Raw genomic sequence first — 23,822 nt, 5'->3', positions numbered from 1 at the left:
GCATGGTTTCGCCTGTATTGATGGCAGAAGACGAAGCGAGAGTTAATATCACAACACCCGCCGACGCTGGTCGGGAGATTACTGCTATGAAACAAGATATTGGGAATTTTCGTCAAGACACCAGCAGGAATTTGGTAAATCTAACAAATCTTGTGGATCAATTGGCAAGTAATGTTTAGCAGCTTACAGTGGCAGTACGAGCCGGAGGAGTTGCCCGAGGCCAACACCGTCAACAAGAACGAAACTACGATTATGAGGAAGAAGACGAAAGGGGCCCACCAAACAATCAACAACAAAACCATCAAGAATAAAATTATAGAATGAAAGCTGACATATCTTTCTTCTATGGAAACTTACAGATAGAAGAATTTCTTGATTGGCTTTCTGAAGTGGATAGGTTCTTCAGTTTAATGGATGTTCCAGAAAACAAGCAATGAAGACAGTTGCTTGGAAGCTAAAAAGCACCGCTGCCTGTTGGTGGGATGATTTGCAGGAGTCACGGATTCGACAAGGAAAAGAGCCTGTCAGAACATGGGGGAAGATGAAAACCCTTCTCAGAGGACGTTTCTTACCTCGAGATTATGAGCAGACTTTATTTTAGAAGTACTACGGCGAATTGGGTTAATTTTTTTGTACAGTACCTATTAATACGCTATAAATAGATGGGTAATGTCAAATTTATCAATTTCAAGTTTCCATTTTTTGGATCGCATAAAATCCTTATATGCATACTAACGTTGTCTAAATTGTTTATTAGTTGTATGAAAAAATATATCTTCCATAAGCAACAAAGTGGAGGAAATAGAATTTATCAAAATTGACCGTTGGATGTGATCCTGATAAAAATAAATGATTATGATCAAAATTTCAGTTATTTTCGTCATCGTTTGGATCTCGATCTACTTGGTCAACCCTAAACACAAAATACCACATAAAACTAACATGCTCATAACCGTTCATTCACAACTTCTTTTTTCGATCTGTCAGCTCTCACACTCTCATGGGTGTGAGCTATATCAACCACTATAAAAATTTCGGGAAGTTTATCTCCTCATGATTCAACTCCCCTTAGGAAAGTATAAGTGTAAAAAAGGTTGACTACTTTATTTGATGTCGAAATGACGACAAACCGAGTTAATTTTTTTACACCGTACCTATTAATACGCTAAAAATAGATGGGTAACATCAAATTATCGATTCCATGTTTATATTTTTTGGATTGCACAAAATCCTTATATGCATACTAACATAGTCTAACTTGTTTATTAGTTGTATAAAAATATATACATTACATAAGCAACAAGGTGGGGGGAAATAGAATTTATCAAAATTGACCGTTGGATGTTATCATGATAAAAATTAACGACTATGGTCAAAATTTCAGCTATTTTCATCATCGTTTGGATCTCTATCTACTTGGTCAACCCTAAATACCACATAAAACTAATATGCACATAACCGCTCACTCGTAACTTATTTTTTCGATCTGTCAGCTCTCATGCTCTTGTGGGTAGAAGCTATATCAACTAATATAAAAATTTTAGGAATTTTATCTCCTCAAGGGTTGGCTCCCCTTAGGGAAGTAAAAGCTTTTAAAGGGTTAACCGGTTTATTTCATGCCGAAATGATGGCGGATTGGGTTAAATTTTTTACATAATACCTATCAATACGCTTCAAATAAATGGATAATGTCAAATTTATCAATTTCTAATTTCAATTTTTGGATCACACATAATTCTTATATGTCTACTAAAGTAGTATAACTAGTTTATTAGTTGTAATTAGAAGTATACATTCCACGAGCAACAATGCGTAGGAAATAGATTTTATCAAAATTGACCGTAAGATGTTATCATGATAAGAATAAATGGTTATGGTCAAAATTTCAGCTATTTTCATCGTCGTTTGGGTCTTGATCTAGTAGGTCAACCCTAAACCCTAAATACCACATAAAACTACTATGCTCATAACCGCGGATTGGCTCTTGTTATATCTAACGGACAGTGTCTCAAGTGTATGATCTGATGACACCCTTGCTCTTTGAAGCTTGTAGTGAAAAATATAGGGTTATTAAGCCTTAATCGGTTAACCGAGTGGATCCACGTCATTACTATCACGAAATTGTCTGAATTTTGAACCTTAATCCTAAAATGATGTACTTGTTATATCTAACAGACAGTGTCTCAAGTGTACGATCCGATGACACCCTTACTCTTTGAAGCTTGTAGTGAAAAAATATAGGGTAATTATGCCTTAATCGGTTGACCGAGTTGATCCACATCATTACTATCACGGAATTGTCTGAATTTTGAACCCGAAGCCTAAAATAATGATGTACTTGTGTTATCTAACGGACAGTGTCTCAAGTGGACTATCCGATGACACCCTTGCTCTTTGAAGCTTGTAGTGGAAAAATATAGGGTTATTAAGCCTTAATCGGTTGACCAAGTGGATCCACATCATTACTATCACGGAATTATCTGAATTTTGAAACCGAAACCTAAAATGATGTACTTATTATATCTAACGGACAGTGTCTCAAGTGTACTGTCCGATGACACCCTTGCTCTTTGAAGCTTGTAGTGGAAAAATATACGGTTATTAAGCCTTAATTGGTTGACCGAGTGGATTGACGTCATTACTATTACGGAATTCTCTGAATTTTGAACCCGAAGCCTAAAATGATGTGCTTGTCATATCTAATGGACAGTGTCTCAAGTGTATGATTCGATGACATCCTTGCTCTTTGAAGCTTGTAGTGAAAATATATAGGGATATTAAGCATTAATTGGTTGACCGAGTAGATCAACGTCATTACAAGGTGGAAAACAAATTTGAAGAAACCGACCGTCCGATGGGAAGATTGAAATGTTTTATGGTTATTGTTAATAATTCAACCAATTTCATATTAATTTCAACTTGAATCCGCTTGGACAACTATAATTACTTTTATAAATATATATTTATATATCAAATTTTTCAAAGAGTAACCCCTTCTAGAAAAATGAAAATGAGGCAACCGACCGTTGGATAAGAGTATTGGAATAATTTATGTATGTTATAAAAAATTTAGCCACTTTTGTCATAGTTTTGATTTCGATCCACTTAATCAACCGAAGTAACATATATAACCTCTTGATTGACGATGACATAATGACCATGAAACGTGCTAATTTTTTCACACGATGTCTATAAATATGTCGTGGATACGAAGTGGTGTTAGCTCAGTGGTTAGAGCACTCACTACCTATGTACGAAGTCATGGGTTCGAGTCACCATGGGGGCAGGAGTGAAATCATTTGATCCTCTTTAAAAAAAAAAAAAATGTGAATGATTAAAAACAAAACAAAATTTCTATTTCTACTTTGCGGACCGTAAGAAATATCAATATGCCTACTAATCTTGTATAACTAGTAGGTCGCATTTAAAGTGATGAGGACCTTTAAAAAGTGACAACATGGTGGAAAATGAATTTGAAGAAACTGACCGTTTGATGGGAATATTGAATTTTTTTATGGTTGTTGTTAAAAATTCAGCCAATTTCGCATTCGTTTTGATTTTGATTTGCTTGGTCAACTGTATTTACCTTTATAAACATAAATTTATATATCAAATTTCTCAAAGAACAACCTTATCGAGGAAAATGAAAATGGGGGAACTGACCATTGGATAATAGTATTGGAATATTATATGTATGTTGTAAAAAATTTAGCCAATTTCATCATAGTTTCAACTTCGATCTACTTAGTCAACCCAAATAACATATATAACCTCTTGGTGGAATGATGACATAACGACTACAGATACAAGGCTTGGGACACCATAATAAAGTACACTACACGATGAGTTTGTGGAAATTTTCAGAGGTTTTTTGGCACACCAGAGATAATTTCTACAATTTTCAAAAATCTGAAGCTAGTTAAATTAGTTTAACAAAAAGAAAATTTTAGATGGTGCGATCTAGACCTTTGATCTCAGCACCTCTTAATCAGGACCATCCCTTAATTATCATTTGGGGCCTATAAATAGCCCAAGTCAGATCAGAGTCCTCGGACGATCCAGCCTTCGACCCGTCTCCTCAACTCGAATACCCGTGAAGACGACCCGATTTTGGAGCTCCGCCTTCAGGCCGCTTCACTGCGGCGCACCGGTGCCGTTAGATTTGTCTCCTCGCCGCGTTATGCCTCTAGTCTAGATTTGTCCAATCTTTGGGTGAGGGAGGACAATCGAAATCCGAAGTTTCAGCGTCACCGAGTCGCCGACGGTTTCTCCAAGCTTCCGGCGAGTAGGGTCACTTTTCGCAGTGCATGAGGTATGAAATTTAGCTTTCTCAACGAACTCTACGTCTTGGTGAAATTGGTTTTCAATTTTATTGTAGTTTTTGGACGAGTTGGTGTGTGTGTGTGTGTGTGTTGGGTTTTTAGTTTTACTGCTCATGGTAGCTATTCTAAGTTCTGTTGGTTGGTTTCCAACTTTGGCTGTTGCCAGAAACAGGTGATGGTGAGATTTGATGCATGTTTGCCGGTGATGGACATTTGGCTGTGGTTGCGAGTTGGGACGACCCTCTTCGAAGCGGTGGAGAAGCAAGTGCTGAAAGTGAGGTGGAGGAGGGTGGTCGGGGATTGGGTTAGGTTTGGCCCTGGGTTTGCGGTATATTAAACAATGAAAGATCGATCGAGGTCGAGAGGACTTTTAAGTTCACAGCTGCATGTTATGGGTTTGATTTATAGTGAAAGATCAAATTTTGATTTGGAATTCTAATATTTGGTAGATTTGGGCCATGGACCGGAATGAAAGTTCTTATTCTCGATCTTGATCTAATTAAATTGCGGACCCTGGGTTTTTGTTAGTTATGAATCTGTGGATGATAATCACGCGGAGAAACAACTACTGGTGTTGATGCTGATGGTGGCTTAGTGTTGAAAGAGAGAGTATGGAATAACAGGTCACCCGGTCAACATTTTCAACCGTTAGATTTCAGACTTGATATCCAACGGTCCATAATAAGCTGACGTGCCCACAAGCACGGCAAGCTCGGAGCATGCAAGAATTTTCGGTGATCAGTGCCTGTGGAAATTTTGCCGCAGACCTTTTAGAAATATTATAATATCTCCTAGATAATGGTGGAACTCAGAACTAGAACTGTAATTAGAGAACAAATGGTTCCCTTATAAACTGGCCTTATTAGCTTTTATGAAACTAAAAAAATAAAGAGTAAAATCACCAATTTCCAGCTGGTCGTAAAACTCTGTTTAATGTCTTTTGCCTTTGTTTTAATTTTCTTCCTGGACAGATACATGGCGAAACAATTCGACGCCAGTCAAGACTACAGGATAAGGCAAAGCTCCTAGACGTTCAATGCAAACACATGGCAAAGGGTAGATAAAATGTTTCAGAGGCCAGGTGCATGGTCACTTTTCTTAGCAATTCACAGTTTTGACTGCCCCAAAATTTTTTATTATATCTGGCCATCCCCAATTTTGTGCTAGGGTTTGGTCTCAGTTTTGAATGGTAGAAAATATTTGTTGTAATCTCAAGTTGGCCGAGATGATGCTCTCTCTATGTAGTTGATCAGTTGTCTTGGCATTTATTAATTGAATCCGGGACTGATTAGATGTCTGGGCTAACATTGAAGATTTCACATCATCTGTATAATACAGTTGTAAACTGTGATATAGTTTGGTCCCAACTACTTATTCCTGAAAATGGTCTTGATAAACACAATCAAATTTGCACAACCAGAAATACACTGTAGATTAGCACAGTTTTATTCCCACAACTGTAATATCTCATGTAGATTACACACTTATTTTCTTTTATTGAATCATTTGTGAAGTACCAGTACCCGGTTTCGATACTCTCCTAGTGCCCAGATGGGAAAGATATTTCTGTAGGCGGAGTAACTAATCATGCAATTTTTGCTGAAGACTCCCATGATTTGCTGTTGAAATAAACATAGTAAGGCCAAGGTTGTAAACTGTAATGTTATGCCTCTGAACCTTGTACAGTATTTACAATAACAAATACCTGTTGTGGGAAATCTCCATTTTCCATCTGTGAATTAATCAATACCTTTGCTGCTCGATGCAAGGGGATCGGGTCCCTTTCACCCTAGAAGTCACAAAATTGTGCAAAGAAAAGGACACAAATGAGTGTATTCCTACCATTTCTATGGAAACATGGACTTCCCAATCATATGTCAGTAGATATGCTATCAGATCAATAGTTAGGAATTGTTAATTAGTACGATAAAATTCGCGTCATGTTTTTAGAAACTGCGATTCATATAGCATTACTCATGCAGTCATTTTTATATAGGCCTAGCTTTAAATCTGCAATTCATGTTTATATGCAGTCATGTTTACATATGATATATTGTCACACACCTGCCCTGCTTCAATTAGAGCCAACATAGCCCATCCAGTGTTCACTATATGTGGTTTGTTCCCTTCGAGATTTGTGTATACCTATGTATTCAACCATAGCAGAGATATCATTGAAAAACATCATATATGGTTTCCGGAAATGCTGAACAGAGGAGAGTAAAGAAAAAGCTGAACACAGATAGCTAGTAAATTCAACATGGATTTCCAAAACGGCCCTTTACCTTGTTTTGGCATGAAAGAAAGCTCTCTCCCCAGCCACCTGAATCGAGTTGCTTAGATAGCAAGAAATGACATGCTCTTTTAATGCTGTTACTTGTCAGGTAGGTCTTGCCACTAGCCAATAACCCCTTTATTCCAAACCATGTTCCATAGGTGTAGCAAACTCCCCAAGACCCATACCTGGGCCATATTGAATTATTAGAGCTCAGTTCATGTTTATAAGTCCAATTTTGGTGTAAGCATTTCAAAATCATATATTGATGAAATGGTTAGAAACAAATTTAACCATGAGCCATCAGGAAGTTGCATGCTCTCGATGAACTGAACTGCCTTTGCAATACATGCTTCTATTTCTTTCTTCCGATGCTCTGGATATAATTTCATGAATGCTTTAAGGCATTCAACTGCTGCTGATGTGCATTCCACGTACCTGCATGTATTCATAAGTGTAGGTAAGGACTTTTTGCATCATTACTTATATAAATGTACCGCACGTCACCAAACTTGTTTACCGAATGATGTGAGAGCATTTCATTTAGTTCAAATTTGGACTCACTCTCAACCCCATTGGTTATCAAATTCAGTGACACTGGTATAAATATGGTTGTTCTTTTGCAAATTGAACACAACTACTTTGTTTTGGGAAAGTACTTCATTGCTATTTTTTATTTCTTACTGATAATCAATAACGATATCTCCAAATGTTTCAGCTGGATTGATCATCTGTTGATATTGAAAGGAAAGTCAGGTTTCCAAAATTAAAAACCAATTATCCACACTTGGTTAGCATACTTCAAATACTTGCTTAAGAACTAAGAATTAATCGTTCATCACCTCCAACCAGGCATAGGATCTTGTGAGTTCATATGATGCAAACCCTCCATTGCTGTTCTGTTGAGTCAAAGAAATAAAATACATGTCATTAATTGCTCTTGCGATTACATAAATACTTTGCAATTGTACTGTCAAATATCACAAGGTCAAGTTGTACCTGTAGGGATAATACAACATTAACAGCATCATACAGTTGATCAGCTGCTATTGCTTCTCCCACAATTTCGCAGGGCAAACGTGATAATAAGAGTGCTGCCTGCAATTAGCTGTTGTTAAGCTACAAAAAAAAATCATATTCATCAGATATTGATGGAGCAACTATTGTTACTTAGGTACCTTCAAACCTTCAGCTGTACAATCTGAGACAGGCCAACCATTGTCTTGAGTGGAGAAGGGCCATCCGCCCTTAGAAATGTGACGGTACCAGTAACTAAGATTGCCATAGCTGTCTCTCCTAATCTATTTAAGTGATTTATCATACCAAAACCCATTTAATGGAAGCTAACGATAATATATATATATATGTGTGTGTGTGTGTGTGTGTATGTACCTAAAAGCATAAGTTTGAGTTTAATTATGAATACAGTACTTGTGTATTTTTGATGAAATAGTGCGCCTTCTTAAGCACGGAACCATATTCATTCACAAGGTTGGTAGAAAGGATTGCTTGAACAGCCAAAGCAACATCCCAGCATTGGGATCCATTATATCCCTATGTATACATCATCAAAATGTTTAATTACTCACAATATCTTCTGAATATATAGGAAAATAATAATTCATTAATATTATTGAATTCAGGATAATTAACCTGCATTTTCATTCCATCTTCTGCAACCCATAGATAATCTTTGATTCTTGAAAGATGACACTTATATGCTTCTGAATTCTGATCCTCCACCCAACAACAGATCATGTTTAGTACCTGCATGTTTTTGATCATCATAAGCCTTTGAACAAATTACATATTTGACATGGTTCATCACTCTTGCTCATTACAAATTCAATCATATATTCTGGAACTGTAGATTAGTACAATCATCTCCGGTAGCGTAACATGTCAGACAAATACACCATCTTTTTTTAAATTCTAACATGAGTAAATAGTATAGATAAATGATAAAACCTTATTGACAGGTCCAATGCAGATATACTGAGTGTTTTCATCCTCATAGTGTATGTGGTCCATTACAGTGTTGAGAGCTTTTTGCCTGAGCTTAGACAATGGCCATCTCATGAGAAGAGGTTCCCCAACCTTATGAAGACACCCCCAGAGCACGTCCTGTAAAATGGGATGTGGATAATACAAATCCTCCTGCAGATTTATTTACGAGGAATATTGTTTTAGTTTACCTTAGCTGGAATAAATTGAAATGTATGAATCTCATAAAATGGATTTGCAACTGAGAAATCGCTCAATTTAATTTATCCAAACAAAAAATTACAAAAATTATTAGTAGTTGAGCTAATAAAACCTTATATCAATTAGAAATAGTATGAAACCTTACTCCAACAAGAATATTCCAATTATCTAGATCTAACCTAATTAGTTCACCATGCGTGTCCATCTGGAGGTTCACTTCTAAGACCTCATGAAACTCGAACTCTAGTAGAGACCATATTAAACAACTACTGAATCCAGAAGATATATTTTAATCTACCAGAACACAAGCAAAGCTTGGAATGTTATCTCATTGAATTATTTTTCCCAGTAATAACAATTTAAGTAGTAGGCGTACCTTGGCGCATAGATTTCTTGCTTCGTCCCAATCAATCAAGTGATAGGGAAGGGTATAAAGCTCTCTTCTGAGGGATAGAATAAGGCCGTCGATGGGACCAACAAATCTTTTGCCGTATAAATATGACATGGGAAGGTATACCATCCGACAATGACACCACATTCGACCTGCACCATATAATCAATCAATCCCCCTATATAAAGATGAATAATAAAAACTAATCCATTTTATTATCGGGATAAAGTAACACATGAATGATAATGCCTCAAGTATATGTATGGAAGAAAACTAAACCTGGGTGTACTGGAAGAAAGTAAGGTAAAAGCCACAATTCAGGAGGCAGTGGATTGTTACCATCCCATTCATATACACCAAGTACCTGCCATGCATAAATTCTTAGTCAACTAACTAGCAAAATAGTATCCGAGTGATCAACTTTCATCCCTAGCAATGAGTGGTAAAGATCGATAGGGTGTTTGCCAAGTTCATTATATTCAATAGAACGGTAAACTAAGACGGGGATTTAAACTATGAGCCTGAGTGTCAAGATGAATATATACTTGCTATATGGAGCTACAAACCCCATCATGTTGCGTTTGAACCAAAACCCTAACTACAAGTATTGCCATTCAGAATTTAAGCTAATTACGTACGTGAACTTAAGAAATAACACACTTTGATAATGCATGACACTAATTAGTACTAGCTACTCAATCGTTAGTAACTCAAATCCCTAGTTATTGTAGTATTATAGAGCTGCCGCCACCATGTACAGTAACCTTAACATATAATATATAGCAATATCAGATATATATATATACATATTAAGCTACACAAGTTTGACCTTTGAAGCTTATTATTTTTGAAAAGAGTTTAATTAATATATATGTTTGTACTTTGTAGTGATAAAGAATAACAAAAAAATTTAATAAAGGTTGATTAAATTAATTCAAATATTGACATTTCAGCCTCTTTTCTTTGTTTCTTGCTTAGGTTTGTCTCTGAATTATAATGTCAATTTGATTAATAAATAGGACCACACGGGTTTCACTAAACAAATGATACATGCATATCAGGACCATAGTAATAATGAAGATATAAATGAGGTGTTGCGGCCACATTGTAGGGCAAAAGGGCGGGCAATGCCAAATGCTAGCAATTCGAATACTGATCTGCAGAGAATTAATTCTAAGGTTTAGGTGCTGGAGCTTACTGAGAGCCACATCTTTCCCCATGATGGGATGGTGGTAACTCCTCCACGGTGAAGAATCCATTTTCTTGCCTTCTCCATGGTGTCCTCACCGCCGTCCATCTCCTCTCCGAGCAATCTCAGACTCACATAGGACAGAGCTGTACAAAACATTGTACTTGGCCCTTCTATATGGAGTCCCCATCCACCGTCTTTGTTCTGCATGCAATTCATTAGTTGCAATTATACATGGGAGTACGTATTCACCTTTGGTTAATTAGAGCAACTCCAACAACTTTCTCATATCTTGATTTTTTTCCATTTTAGAGAAAAATTTGGCTGTTTTACTCCAACAAATTCTCTATAATTACCCCTAAAATAGAGATAGTTATGAGATAGAAAACAAAATTTCTTATATTTACAACAATCTGTAAAATTTTAGGGAAGGATTTAAGGAAAAATTATGGAATCTGTAAAATAAAAAATCTGTTGGAATTGGAGCAGAATTTTTTTTGGAGATTTTAATTTTTAATTCCCTATAATATAGAAATTATAGGAAAGCTGTTGGAGATGCTCTTAGATGCAAGTACTAATTAGTTCAATACAATAAATGCAAGTATGTGCACTTGAATTAATGTTTCAAAAAATAATAATAAAAACTTTCAAAGTAAGTTTATTTGTTTGATTTTTTTTTTTAAGTAAGGGCCGGTGCAGCTCTCCCTAATCCTTTACAAAGTACACGAATTTGTTTGATTATGAGGGAGGAAAAAGTTTGAATTTAAGACATCATCAGTCTGAAAGGAGATATTATGGCAACACAATTTTTTTTTTTAATTTTTAAATAATTTTTGCTATTTAAGTGCTTATACAATTATACTGATCATTCTCTAAAAAAAAAAAAAAAAAAAAGGGTCTTTATACTGATCGAAAACCACTTACTAGAAACATTTAGAATATAGCAAATTGCTTTTTAGCACTTGGCTAAGTTATCAATACAGGTGCTAGATTATAGTTTTGACAATTAGTATAACATCCATAATCGTTGAAAGAGAATGTTGGCCATAGTACATAGTACCGCCAGCAGCTTCAAATTAAAATGGATTGTGGATACTAATTAATATTCCATACAAATAAGATAACATATCGCACGAATTGGGTGTAGTTTGGTTTAACATAATATATACAAACCTCCAAATAAATTACACACTACTGGGAATCGACTAGTTTCCATTTTCGAAGGTCAATTGATTGGATTTGGTAGCTCATTATTATATATGATTTATTAATAATTATTTAGAAGATAATTGGTTCCTACTAAATGGCTGAAATATGTCAACCTTGTTTGTTTCTCATTCAGAATGAACTTACTAAAGCAAACTAAACTACCCACCTCATGTAATATTATGACAGGTGGCATTTGAAAAATACAAAATCAAACTTCAAGGAATTGAAAATGGAAAGAATGAAGTGATATGATGCAATACCTGATGGTTATAAAGATAGCGGCGGATCTCCTTTGAATGCTCGTGTGACAAGATTGCATCAAGGTCCCCTGTTACAGATAATCCAATAACCTACGACACGGCACCAATATTATTAATTGATTAATTAACTTAATTAATATATGTGCATCATGTGATTGCTTGAGATTAGTGAATAAAGTAGAGATGAATCGATCTTGTAACGTAAACAACAAAATATAGAGATTATATTAAATCCCAGAGCTTTATGTTTTGCTAGGGTTTTCTTTTTTAAGTTGAGAGCTCGGGAGAAGTTCTAATAATATCGAGTCTTAGGGCAAATGTTGCATCATGGGAATTATACATCTCTACAGACAATAATTCTTAATTTCATTTTAATTTATTTACGTTGCTCTCGATCAAGTTTGTAGTAGGCGTAGAGTACTAGCTTCAAAGGAAAACAACATATGTAGTTGAATGAGCTCATCCAAATTTTGTCCTTAATTATGTATCGTTTTCATTATTCAAACAATTTTAAAGACACTACTAATAATTATTATCGCAAAAAAAATTAACAAATTGGAGATGGTTTATTCATATGTACAATTGTACCAAAGAAGTGGATGGTTAGTTAAGAGAATATATGTTAATTTTTACTAAAATATACATTCATTTGCTAGTTTCTTTTATAAAATGTTTCTTTCGAGAGTTAAGATTTTTACGTCTCACTAATTGACTAATTAGGTGCAGTTCTTTGTTCCTAACTTTCTTTTAGGATTTGACTAAATTCAGTTTAGTCCCTCGAACTTTAAGACTAAAATCACTTTGGTCCTTGACACTTTTTTTTTTAATCACGATGGTCCCTAAGCTTCTAAATTACATCACTGTCATCCAAAATTTGACTTTGACTCCGAACATGACGTCATGTGCTTACTTGGAGCAGGCATGGGGCCCCAGTTTTCAGATTTTGACCCTCTAAGAAGGGTATAATTGACATTTTCCCTGCCTCCCCTTATCGTCTTCTTCTTCTTCTTCTTCTTCTCTCTCTCTCTCTCTCTCTCTTCCATCTCAATCTTCTTCTTTTTTCAGATTTTATTCTGATTCTCGTTCACCCAACACTTCCAATTTCTTGAAACTTTTGTGCACAAACGAATTCACCCAACTCTTCCCATTCATTCATTCATCCAATCGCATCACCTCACCCTTTTGAAACTCCACCACTAAAAGACTATCACCAGCCATTAATTCCTATATTCCATCACTTCCTCTTCATTTTACCCATACCAATATCAATACCAGATTTATACCAATACCCATATTAGATTCATACCCATACTTCATACTAGATTCATACCCGTATCATATTCCATCAATTCCTCTTCATTTCATCAAGATGTCATCAAGAAGTTTCTTTTTGTTCAAATTGACAGCAGCTATTCTGCTCCAACACCACAAGAACAGTCACTTGTCATACATAAATCCCAAAAACCACTGGAACAACAGTGAATATAAAATCTCAGAATTCTAATTTCTTCAAAGTACTTCTTCGAATCTCAGCTAAACTCGAATTCTAGTATACAGAGGAGGTAGAGCTCAATGAGAGGATTTTTTTTGGTACCTTACCCATGCCCGATAATAACCATAGCCACCAAAAATCGCTGTGAAACCGACGGAACCACCGAAGCCTTCGATCTTCGTTTCTCAATCATTAATCGTCGTTTGTACAAATGAGGACCATAGGAAGATCAGCGTCGGTATTAAGGTTGAGATTGATTGGAAGGTTTTGAGTATCTCATCTTCAGCAGCGACCCGAATCCTCCGCTAACTCCTCCTTCTCCTCCTCTCACGGCAATATGTCGTCATTCCGAAGGTCCGTCGATAGCTGGGCTTGGTTCTGAGAAAAGATCGTGCCAGTCACCATTGGAGAAAAGACAGCCATTGTGTGGCCCAAGGAGTTGAGGATCGGAGCTCCGGTGAGGTGGGGAGCCTCCTCGACGAGGTGGGAAGTTGATAAAAGTTTCGAATTGGATCTTGGAGATCTTGCTATGGGTTATAGAGGTGGGTCGGGATTGGGTCAAGTTATTGTGGTTGTGATTTGAGGGCAAAGAGGACATGGGTGAGAGAGAGAGAGAGAGGAGCTCTCGGGTTTCGGGAAGAGAGATGAGGAAAAGAGTATTAAGGGTTAGTTTGGGAATTTCATCCAAAAGTGAGGGTTGAGGCTGAACAATGGGGCCCCATGTCAGCTCTAAGTCAGCACATGACGTCATGTTCGGAGTCAAAGTCAAATTTTGGACGACGATGATGTAGTTTGGAAGCTTAGGGACCATCGTGATTAAAAAAAAAGTCAGGGACCAAAGTGATTTTAGCCCTAAAGTTCGAGGGACTAAACTGAATTTAGTTCTTTATTTTATAAAAAGTTTCTCGCCCTGTCTAGTTTGCCTAGAAATTTCAATAATATGTATTTAAATTGTTCTTTCATAGTACATCAATCGATAAACATAAATGTATGTAGGTGCTAATGACCGAAAAACATTGAGCCTCAAGCTTTTTGAATATAAAACCTTCTTTCATTGATTTCAAAGTTTAGCGAGGAATTTGTCAAAATAATGAAGGAGGATGTTAAAAAAGGAAAAGAGAGTAGGAAATAGCCCACATGCATGTCATATCTTCTCACATTTTTCTTTGGACCATCAATAATGTAACCTGTGTTCTATAAAATTATATAGTATTGGTATTAATCATACATGCAAACAAACATTTGGTTGATATTATGGTATATATAACATATATTACATAAATATTGATAAAGATGAATATGACTATGATATAGAATTCATCCACATATTATCGGTTGGGACTTGGGACCATTAAAATGATAACTGTAAAAGGAACAAAGAAATAGTTTGTTTTTTATTTGTAAACATCGATCGATCAGAAACTATATAATACAAACTTTAGTTTGGGTGGTGCTATTCACACACCCCTTCTATTTTTCTAATACTTTAATTTAATTTTCTTTTAAAAATTACCCTATACCCTCCCTTGCAATTATGTTCCTTTTTCGTATTTCTTTTTTCTATTTGACAAGTCAATCATGAATAAACCATCATTAGACAATAAATCAATTTTTTTTCTAGAGAAGTTTTTGATTGAAAAAAAAATAATCGAAAAGAGTTTTGAAGTCCTCTGTGCCTACGGGAAAATAAGGGTTTAGGATTTGAGGATGATTGAATTGCCAAATAGAAAAGAAAAAAGAAAAAAGAAAAAAAAAACTTAATTGCAAGAGAGGGTAGTTAGGGTAATTTGTAAAAAAATTGATTTAAAGTAATAGAAAAATAGAGGGGTTGTGTGAATAGAGAAAAATGGTGTGTAAATAGCACCACCCTTTATTTTTCTTAATACAAATTATACCCACCATATAATTTTAATTAAAAATGATTAAGACATTTTTTTAATTTTTTTTAATTAAATGTATCCATTTGACAAAAAAAGGGGACCATATATATATATATATATATATATATATATATATATAAGATGAAAATGAATTATTCATTTACTTATGTGTATATGTATGTATGAAATAATTCTATCTGATTTCATGGCATATGCATGTCAATGACTCAGGCATAATTCTTGCAAGCTAGAGTTAATCTACAATCTATTAAGACCAATAGTTCAAGCAAATCTTTCGACACTGGTTGCGTGGATTGAATATCAATGATATTTCGAGATACATATTGTTGATCATTTTACTAAGGGTGTGCTATTCGCACACCCATTTTATCTATTCACACACCCCTTCTATTTTTTCATTACTTTAATACAATTTTTTTTTACAAATTAGCCTAACTACCCTCTCTTGTAATTATGTTTCTTTTTCTTTTTTCTATTTGGCAAGTCAATCATGAATTAAACATCATTACATAATAAACTAATTTTTCTCGTGAATGTCATTGCTGATTAGAAAAAAAAAAAAAAAAAAAATGATGGGCAGGACGAAGTGCAATCTGTAAAAAGTTCTACAATTAGTGTGGCAAAGTTTAGGGCTCAGATAAAAAACACGATGTAACTGAGTTTGGGGATGGGTTAAATACTGTTTAATCCCTATACTTGTAGGATTTCATCGTTTCAGTCCCTGATTTTCGAATTTCACCTTAATAGTCTCTGAACTCCCAATTTCCCCCCAATTAGTCCCTGCCGTCAAGCATCCATCAAAAACTCCATTATCTTCCCCTAAAAAGTCTATTATACCCTCAATTACTTAAAAAAAAAAAAAAAACTATCTTCTTCTCTTTTTTATTATTTTTTTTCTTTTTACCTCTTATTCTTCCGGCTCTCTTACCTCCTTCTATTCATCTCCTCATCGAGATGGTTTCAATCCACACACCTTCAAGAATGAAATGAAAAAAAGAAATAAAAGAGAGAGAAAAAATAAATTAAAAAAAAAGAGTAAGTGAGGGCATAATAGACATTTTGGTAACTTTAACAGAAAATTTTGACGGCAGGGACCAATTGGGAGGAAATTAAGAGTTCAGTGACTTTTTAGGTGAAATTCGAAGGTCAGAGACTGAAACGATGAAACCCTATAACTATAGGGAGTAAACAGTATTTAATCTTTGGGGATTTATGTATATCATCATAACTGCTATACAAAACTGAAGAAAGATATAAACATATCACATAAACTAAAGGAGATCCAAAATCTCACATCTGATTAAGCAATGTTAATTCAAGATACCATTCCCAGTGACATAAAACATTTTGTAGAGTGATGATATGACTAAAGTCAAAACGAATCAAAGCGTCAATAATTTCAAAATTATCAATCAACTCAAGTCAAAACCATGATTAGTAAGCAAGCCATACCAAAATCAAGCTAAGATGAACAGAACGCACAAATTTAAAGCCCCTAATCCATCAAATTGCTGAGAAATTGATCTTTTTAGTTGAGAGCGATTGATTGAAATACACCAAATAATTTCAGTTAGAATCTTACTAGGAATGATAGATTCAAAGGGGCTCAAATGATCACTAAATTAATATTTTTCTTCCATGTTTCAATTGCAAATAAGATGTAATTTTTTTTTCCAAAGATGGGTCTAAAGTGACTTATTTAGCCATAATTAAACTTCAAAGCATCACGTTAGAGAGATAGAATGACTATGCTAGAGAAGTTTTTGATGGAAAATAAAAGAGAAAATTGTAATGAGTTTTGAAATTCTCTGTGTCTGCAGGAAAATAAGGGTTTAGGATTTGGAGATAATTGACTTGCCATATAGAAAAAAAAAAAAAACACTTGCCCATATAGAAAAAAAAAAAAAAACAAAACTGCAAGGGAGGGTAGTTAGGGTAATTTGTAAAAAAAAAATAAAGTAATAGATAAATAAAGGGAGTATGTGAATCAAGGTTCTAAAAAATGCTAGGCGCTAGTCGGGGGTGACCCGGGGACTAGGCGGTTTTTATTTTTTTTAATTTTTTAATTATTTTATGATATAAACTTAATAAATATTAATTTTAATCACCTAACATGCATGACTTATCTCAAGCCATGACTTATCTCAAGGCTTGTCAGCCGGCAATTAATATAAAGCTCTAGTTGTCAACCACTAGTCTACTACACCCACTTATTTCTTAAAAGAAAATAGGAAAAAAGGAAAAAAACAAACCACCCCTACCCCCACATGTCTTATCTTCTTCATCTCTCTTCTTTCTTTTTCTCATCTTCTGCATCTCTCTTTTTCTCTCATGGTCTGCATTCTTCATCTTTCTTCTTTCCTTACTCTCTTCTGTCTCTTGTTCACTGAAATGGAAGTATCGAACCAGAAATCTGCTTGAGCCTTGAGGACGTCTGCTTTGCTGCTTGAAGAATTGAAGATTGCAAATTGAAAGCCCAGAAAGTATTCAAACTTCAAAGCACTATGTTGGAGAGAGAGAGAGAGAATAGAGGGAGAGAGGCTGTGCGGCAAGGTTGGTGTATAGGTTTCTGATCGGTTTGGTTTTGTGTTTTGTGGAAGAGTTGAAAAAAAAAAAAAAAAAAAGCACTGAAACACCTAATCGTCGACCGCCCAGCGCCCAGAGAGACCCGCCCAACGCCGTCCAGCACCGCCTAGGTGACTGACTTTCTGCCCAGCGCCTAGCTTGATCGACTAGGCCAAAATCGGAACGGGGTGGAGTCGCCTAGCGACTAGGCGCCGCCTAGCCCATTTTTTAGAACCTTGATGTGAATAGAGAAAATGAGTGTGCGAATAGCACCGCCCTTTTACTAATAGCTTAAGTTTTGGAATAATTAAGTCTACATCTGAGATGGCAATAATTAAAATTTTGTTGGCAATAGAAATGAAGGATACAAAACCTCCAGTAATCTATTATTCTTCTTAGGGAAAATGGTCCATACGTTACCTCATATTTGCCTCCTCATAACTTTCGGTACCTCAACTTTAAAAAATGTCAATACGGTACTTAAGGTTCTGACCCCGACCTAACTTTGGTACCTAGAGCCGTTAGCTTCGTTACTGCGTCTGCCAGCTGGCAATTTTAAACTTAAAATGACCAATTTACCCTTTACTCTTTTTTTTCTTCTTTTTTTTTTTTACATGAATGCGAATGATGAATGTTCATTGTCACTTCCTCCTTGCTTATTAGTTCTTCTTTCTTACTTCTTCATTTCAATCATCCTTGAGAGCCAGCAGCAACAACAAGGATTGATCCTCTCTATCTTGCCGCACTTCAACTTTGAACCATCTTCTTCAAGTTTCAGTCAAGAGAGAGAATCCAGACACACCTTATAAAGGCCAACCCAAATCATCAAATTTCAAACCTCTTCTTATCTTTCTGGGTTTCTTTCCTCCTTTGCTTTTCTGGGTTTTCTTCCCCAATTTGATTCCAATCTCGTCCCACCTAGTTAACTTGAAACTAAAGAAAAATCAAACCCATTTCCTTCTTTCTAAAAACCCCATAATGCTTCTCTGCTAAACCCCTATTTCTTGACATTTCTTCCTCTCTTTCTTAGGAAAAAAAAAATCAAACCCACAAGAGAGGGAGCCATTTTTGTTTGATGGGTGTGTTTTTATTTTAAAGAGGCTCGAGAACATTAATCCTGAGCGTGGTCGTCATGGCCGGAACGTCTGTGGCCTCCAACACTTTGTTTCTGAACGTTTCAATCTTTCTCTGAATGTTTGGGTCTATTGTAAATTTGTAATGGGTTTAGTTCGATTTCAATTGGGGAATTTCATGAATTTAATGAGGATGATTGCCTAGATTTGTTTCTTAGAATCTGGGAACTGGGTTGAATTAATCAAGGGATGTATTCGAAGGCTAACTACCCTGATAGGAGCATAAAATGCAACGAATTTACAGTTCAAACCTTTATACTTTTACTTAGTTTATTCCTTAAAAAGATCAATTTAACTTCGTTATTTTGTTAGGTACTTTGAGAAGCAGTTAAGGAGAAATCAGAGCTACTGTGGGACAATCAAGGCACTTCACATGAAGTAGTGATGCAAAGGATGGAGTCTGATCATTCATTGGTCCTAAAACTCAAGAGAAGATTGAGAGAGTTGCCGTGCAAAACAATTGCAGAGAAGCAGAAAACAGAGTATTAGAATCTGCCTTATTTTCTTCTGTTTTGGGAAGCTATTTTGAAGAAATTTCGAGTGGAGTTATGAAGAAAGGCCTAGCAATATTTGAATACCATATGTTCTTCTATAACTGCAAGCAAAGATTTGGTCCAGAATGAAAAAAAGGAAGCGGAGGCTGTGCTCAAATTTGGTACCCTGAGAAGACTGTTTCCATCAGCTTTTCAGGAGGCTTTTTCAAGGACTTCTTTACTGGAATTAAATGAGGAAAATCATGAATTTATCTGCCCATATTTGAAGAATATATGTTGTAGAGCAGTTAAAAATCAAGAATCATCCAGAAAGATGGTGGAATGCATAAGTTATGATGCTGCAAAGATGAGCAGAGGATAAAAAAAAATCTGGAATTTCTGACGAGTCTTTCTGCGAAGCGTTTTCAAGACCGTCGTTGGGCCACATTTCAAGAAGCTTTCTAGAAGGTTTTTGCAGGGTTTTAAAGGGTGACATCAGGAGTATTATGTCGCAGAATATCACCTTCGAATCTATTGGGAACCCTTGTCAAACATGGAGAGGAGAATCAATCTTAGTTGAGAAAGGAAAGTGAATTAAAGGCTATATTTTCTGAAGATATTCTTGACAGATTTTGGGACAAATTTTATTGGATTTTTTCTGCGTTATACTTATCAAGAGATGGTTAGAAAGACTTAAGGAAGGTTCAGAAGATTGTGTGGCAGCTAAGCAAGTGGAATTGGAGAAGAATAAGGAAAACTCAACCCGGTTGTGAGGAGGAAAGCTAGGGGTTTGTAAACCATAAAAATAGGAGGCTTCTTTGCGTCATTGGCAGAGCATATCATACAGATTTCACGCCTCAAAAAAACCCTAGCTCTCTGATTTTCGAAGCTCCATACAAGCATAAGAAAAAGAAGCCGCCAAAGTCGCCATCTGCCACCACCGTGAACATCCATCTTCAAGCAACATCCACCGTGTCTCTTCACTCCCTTTTCTGCGACTTTGTCTTCTTATTTTCAATATGTTACTATGTGTTTACCTTAGAACAATGAGTAGCTAAATACTTTTGTGTTGGGGGCTTGTTTGAAGCCCTAAACTATGGTTCAAGCTTCATAATAAATTTCTATGTTTTAGTTACTTTGTCAATGAGATTGTTCTTTGGTTATGGATTAGATGAGTCTTTTATATGTATGTTTTATGTGGTTGCAAACATATAGGATATGCATGTAATTGGTGCTAGGTTAAATAGCAATTCACCTAATAGTTTTGTGATTTTAACCGAAGTAGTAAAGCCTCTCGCCAAGGTGTGTACCAAAGATGAGGAATGCAACTAGACACGCTTGTTGTACTAGTTTGTACACTTAGATTGACATCCTTCCATATGTGCTTAATGCTTTAGAACTTGCTAAATGTAGGTGCCGCTTGTGATCTCTATGTTGCATGTTTTCAAAAGGTTCTAAAAACGGCGCTTGTTCTTGTTAGAACAATATAGGGAAGTAATATAAGGTACTTAGCTTGCTTCTAGCTTTGTAACTTGGTCAATCTCTTTCTCATGACTTTGTAATAAACATAGGAAGAAAAATTGGAACTTGGATTGTGTTTAGTGGTGAATAATGAACTCCTAACTGCTCATCATCATATTCACGACTTTATTTTAGATTCATATTTTGTTCTTACTTTATTTTCAGGATAATTAATCAACAATTTCCCTCCAATTGTGTTTTGCAATTCATTTTTATTACAGTTTCTAGTTTTCTTTGTTTGTAGGTTACATAAATAGAAGGTGAACTTTTGATCCTTGGAGTAGAAAGATCCCTTACTTTCACTACTACAACTTGACATCAGCTTCATTCTCTAAAAGCAACGAGACAATCTAAATCAAACCTAGAAAAAACAAATCAGAAAAACCAAACAATCATCAGAGGTTGAGGAGAGTTAAGCCTAGGCTCAAAGTTATGCCTCGTTGGGGAGATCGATTATGTCCAGACTAGCAGCAATGTAGCCCTTCATCGCAGACTCAAAGTTTGGTTGTTGTGCTATGTGGTGATAGTTGCAGATCTAGTTGTTTTAGATGTCAAGGAGTGCTCTAGCGCAGACTTTTGTCAGCATGCTTCTGTTAGCTGCTGGTGTGTGGCGAAGTATAAACTCTTCTTCTTCTTCTTCATGTTCTTATAGTGGCTTTCGGGTTGAAGGCTATAGGACTAAAGAGAGAGAGATTTCTTAGAATCTGGGAACTGGGTTTAATTAATCAAGGGATGTATTATATTGGGTCAGCTTTAATTTTTCATCCACCATTGCAATTTCATTGTTTAATAATGTAAAGGAAGTTTGGAGACTTATACGTTCCAGTTTTCATGAGAAAAGAGAGAGAGAGAGAGAGAGAGAGAGAGAGAGAGAGAGAGAGAGAGAAAGAGAGAGAGAGAGACTTAAGGTCCCTATTCTTCTGGATTTCATCTATGGAGATGATTTGCAGAGAGAGAGAGAGAGAGATGAACAGAGATAAAAGATTGAGTTTAAGATTTTATTCAAAAAAATAAAATTTGAGTTAAGATGTGAATAGACGAAAATACCCTTCAAAAATTGCTAGCTGGCAAACACCATAACGGAGCTAACGGCTCTAGGTACCAAAGTTAAGTCGGGGTCAAAAACTCAAGTACCATATTGATATTTTTTACAGCTGAGGTACCGAAAGTTATAAGGAGGCAAAGATGGGATACCGTACGGACTATTTTCCCTTCTTTTTATTTTATTTTGCATCTTAGGGTTGTTGGGGTTGTGTGAGTTACAAGTCAAAAATATGAAACGTGGAAGACCCACAATAAAAAAGAGACACAATAATATAAGATATATAAGTTTGTGGATTACTCTAAATAGTATCATGACATGTGATAAAACCTCACATTTGTTGTTGCTACTTGCTAAAGTAGTTAATTTGGGGTTACGTGAGGAGAGTATCAATACTCTGTCCTACCCTTAACAATGAAAGTACACTGTTGCACAACATCTTTTAACATCTCTCTATGCAAGACGGGACGTGCACATTATTGTTAATATTATGATTTTTTTTTCTTGGTAAAAGAAAAACTTAAAAATTTTACTTCTATATAGGGGAAGGTTCTGAAGAGGACGTCCGCAACCCAGAAAAAGTGTGGACGTCCCTCCTCCGGGCTCGATCAAGCTTCGACGGCGGCGTTTCTGTTGTCGAACAGAACCAGGCCACGATGTGGAGCAGTTCAGAAGCGGCTAGATTCATCGACGAAGGGTTTAAAGTGGAGCTCGATGAGCTTCCATGGTTTCCGGTGAGCTCGGCGCGCATCGCTGAGAATCCAATCAGCTGAGCCTTCACCTAGATGGTGACACCGTCCGTGATGTCCAGGCGGTCGTCCGACAACTACAGCACAGCCGTCGCCACCTTCTTGACACCGAAGGAGGAACGTCCGCACTTTTTCTGGGTTGCGGACGTCCTCTTCAGAACCTTCCCCTATATATATATATATTTTATTTATATATTTTGACTGGAAATAGATCATACCTAATACACTAAAAGATCTAATTTATTAATTCAACAACATTTAGGGTTTAGGATTAAACTCTACGTACGTACCAAGCCAGGTAGAAGAAACAAAGGACCGCCAAAGTCATCAGGCCATAAACCATCCTCAGCCTGAAGAGTCGAGTAAAATCTCAACCCCCTCCTCAATGTGGTTGCTACTACTTCTTCATTAATTTCTTCTTCACTTTTTATTTTCACTTGAGCTGGTAGCTCCATTCGATCACTTTCTTTCTCCTTTCCAAACTACATAAACACATGCACAAACGTAAACAACTTCTCGATGATGAAGTATTACTCATTAATACATGAACTAGTACGTACCTGAAGTCTCATTAATAGATCAGAACTATGTTTGGATCGAAAACGATTGTTATGAAACTTAAGACGTGCTTTTTCCACTTGAGCTCTCTCTTCCGGTGTTCCGAGATTCGGGTCGAACTCCCAGAATTGTCTCCCGATGTGATTATTCACACTTGTGAGCCATGGATTACCATCTCTTCCTCCTTCTGAAACCTTCAACCTCCACATTTTTGATGGCCAAACAGTATGTTTAGTGTGAGTGATTTTGAATTTGTGAGGATGATAAGTTTATCACACTAGCTTATTTATATACATTTTGCAGGTGATAGGATTACCAAAGTACCCCATGCCATCCATATGTTTTCGAACTGTTGAGTTTTGTTTTGTCCAATGGCACATTGGCACATGATCCTCAATCAATCCATCTATCCATCCTAATCAGTGGCCCTCCCGCACAGTAATTATGATTAAGGATACACTATTTTTATTGATCCGAAACCTAAAGGGTAACCTTAGTAAAATTGGCTAAGAAAAAAAACATAGAATTCGGTCAACA

At 36.0% G+C, this 23,822-nt stretch overlaps 1 protein-coding gene and 1 long non-coding RNA gene across 2 annotated transcripts; one reads left to right on the top strand and one right to left on the bottom strand.

Moving 5' to 3' along the window:
- Window positions 1-3,769: 3,769 nt before the first annotated feature.
- Window positions 3,770-5,560, top strand: LOC121050914. The gene is made up of 2 exons (XR_005804323.1): window positions 3,770-4,312; window positions 4,489-5,560. It is a non-coding gene; the product is annotated as an uncharacterized LOC121050914 (long non-coding RNA).
- A 259-nt stretch (window positions 5,561-5,819) lies between these two features.
- On the bottom strand, window positions 5,820-23,520 carry LOC112181444 (cycloartenol synthase). The gene is made up of 18 exons (XM_024319783.2): window positions 23,288-23,520; window positions 23,018-23,209; window positions 11,852-11,941; window positions 10,392-10,586; window positions 9,473-9,557; window positions 9,179-9,345; window positions 8,566-8,754; window positions 8,251-8,364; window positions 8,029-8,151; window positions 7,776-7,898; window positions 7,597-7,695; window positions 7,440-7,496; window positions 7,282-7,328; window positions 6,892-7,035; window positions 6,608-6,785; window positions 6,387-6,467; window positions 6,028-6,111; window positions 5,820-5,941 (listed from the first exon to the last, which is right to left on the bottom strand). The coding sequence occupies exons 1-18, from the start codon at window positions 23,492-23,494 to the stop codon at window positions 5,825-5,827; spliced, it is 2,292 nt and encodes a 763-aa protein (XP_024175551.1). The 5' UTR covers window positions 23,495-23,520; the 3' UTR covers window positions 5,820-5,824.
- Between the last annotated feature and the right edge of the window lie 302 nt (window positions 23,521-23,822).

Source organism: Rosa chinensis, unplaced genomic scaffold, assembly GCF_002994745.2.
Source record: "Rosa chinensis cultivar Old Blush unplaced genomic scaffold, RchiOBHm-V2 RchiOBHmChr0c45, whole genome shotgun sequence".
NCBI classification, from domain to species: Eukaryota; Viridiplantae; Streptophyta; class Magnoliopsida; order Rosales; family Rosaceae; genus Rosa; species Rosa chinensis.
The sequence above is the reverse complement of the archived record's forward strand: the minus strand, read 5'-3'. Positions and strand labels throughout refer to the sequence as shown.

Coding starts and splice junctions, on each gene's coding strand:
- LOC112181444 (XM_024319783.2), bottom strand. CDS start 23,494: ATGTGGAGGTTGAAGGTTTCAGAAGGAGGAAGAGATGGTAATCCATGG. Junction 8,152..8,250: donor AAGATGGAATGAAAATGCAG/GTTAATTATCCT, acceptor ATGTATACATAG/GGATATAATGGATCCCAATG. Junction 6,112..6,386: donor CTCTAATTGAAGCAGGGCAG/GTGTGTGACAAT, acceptor TGTGACTTCTAG/GGTGAAAGGGACCCGATCCC.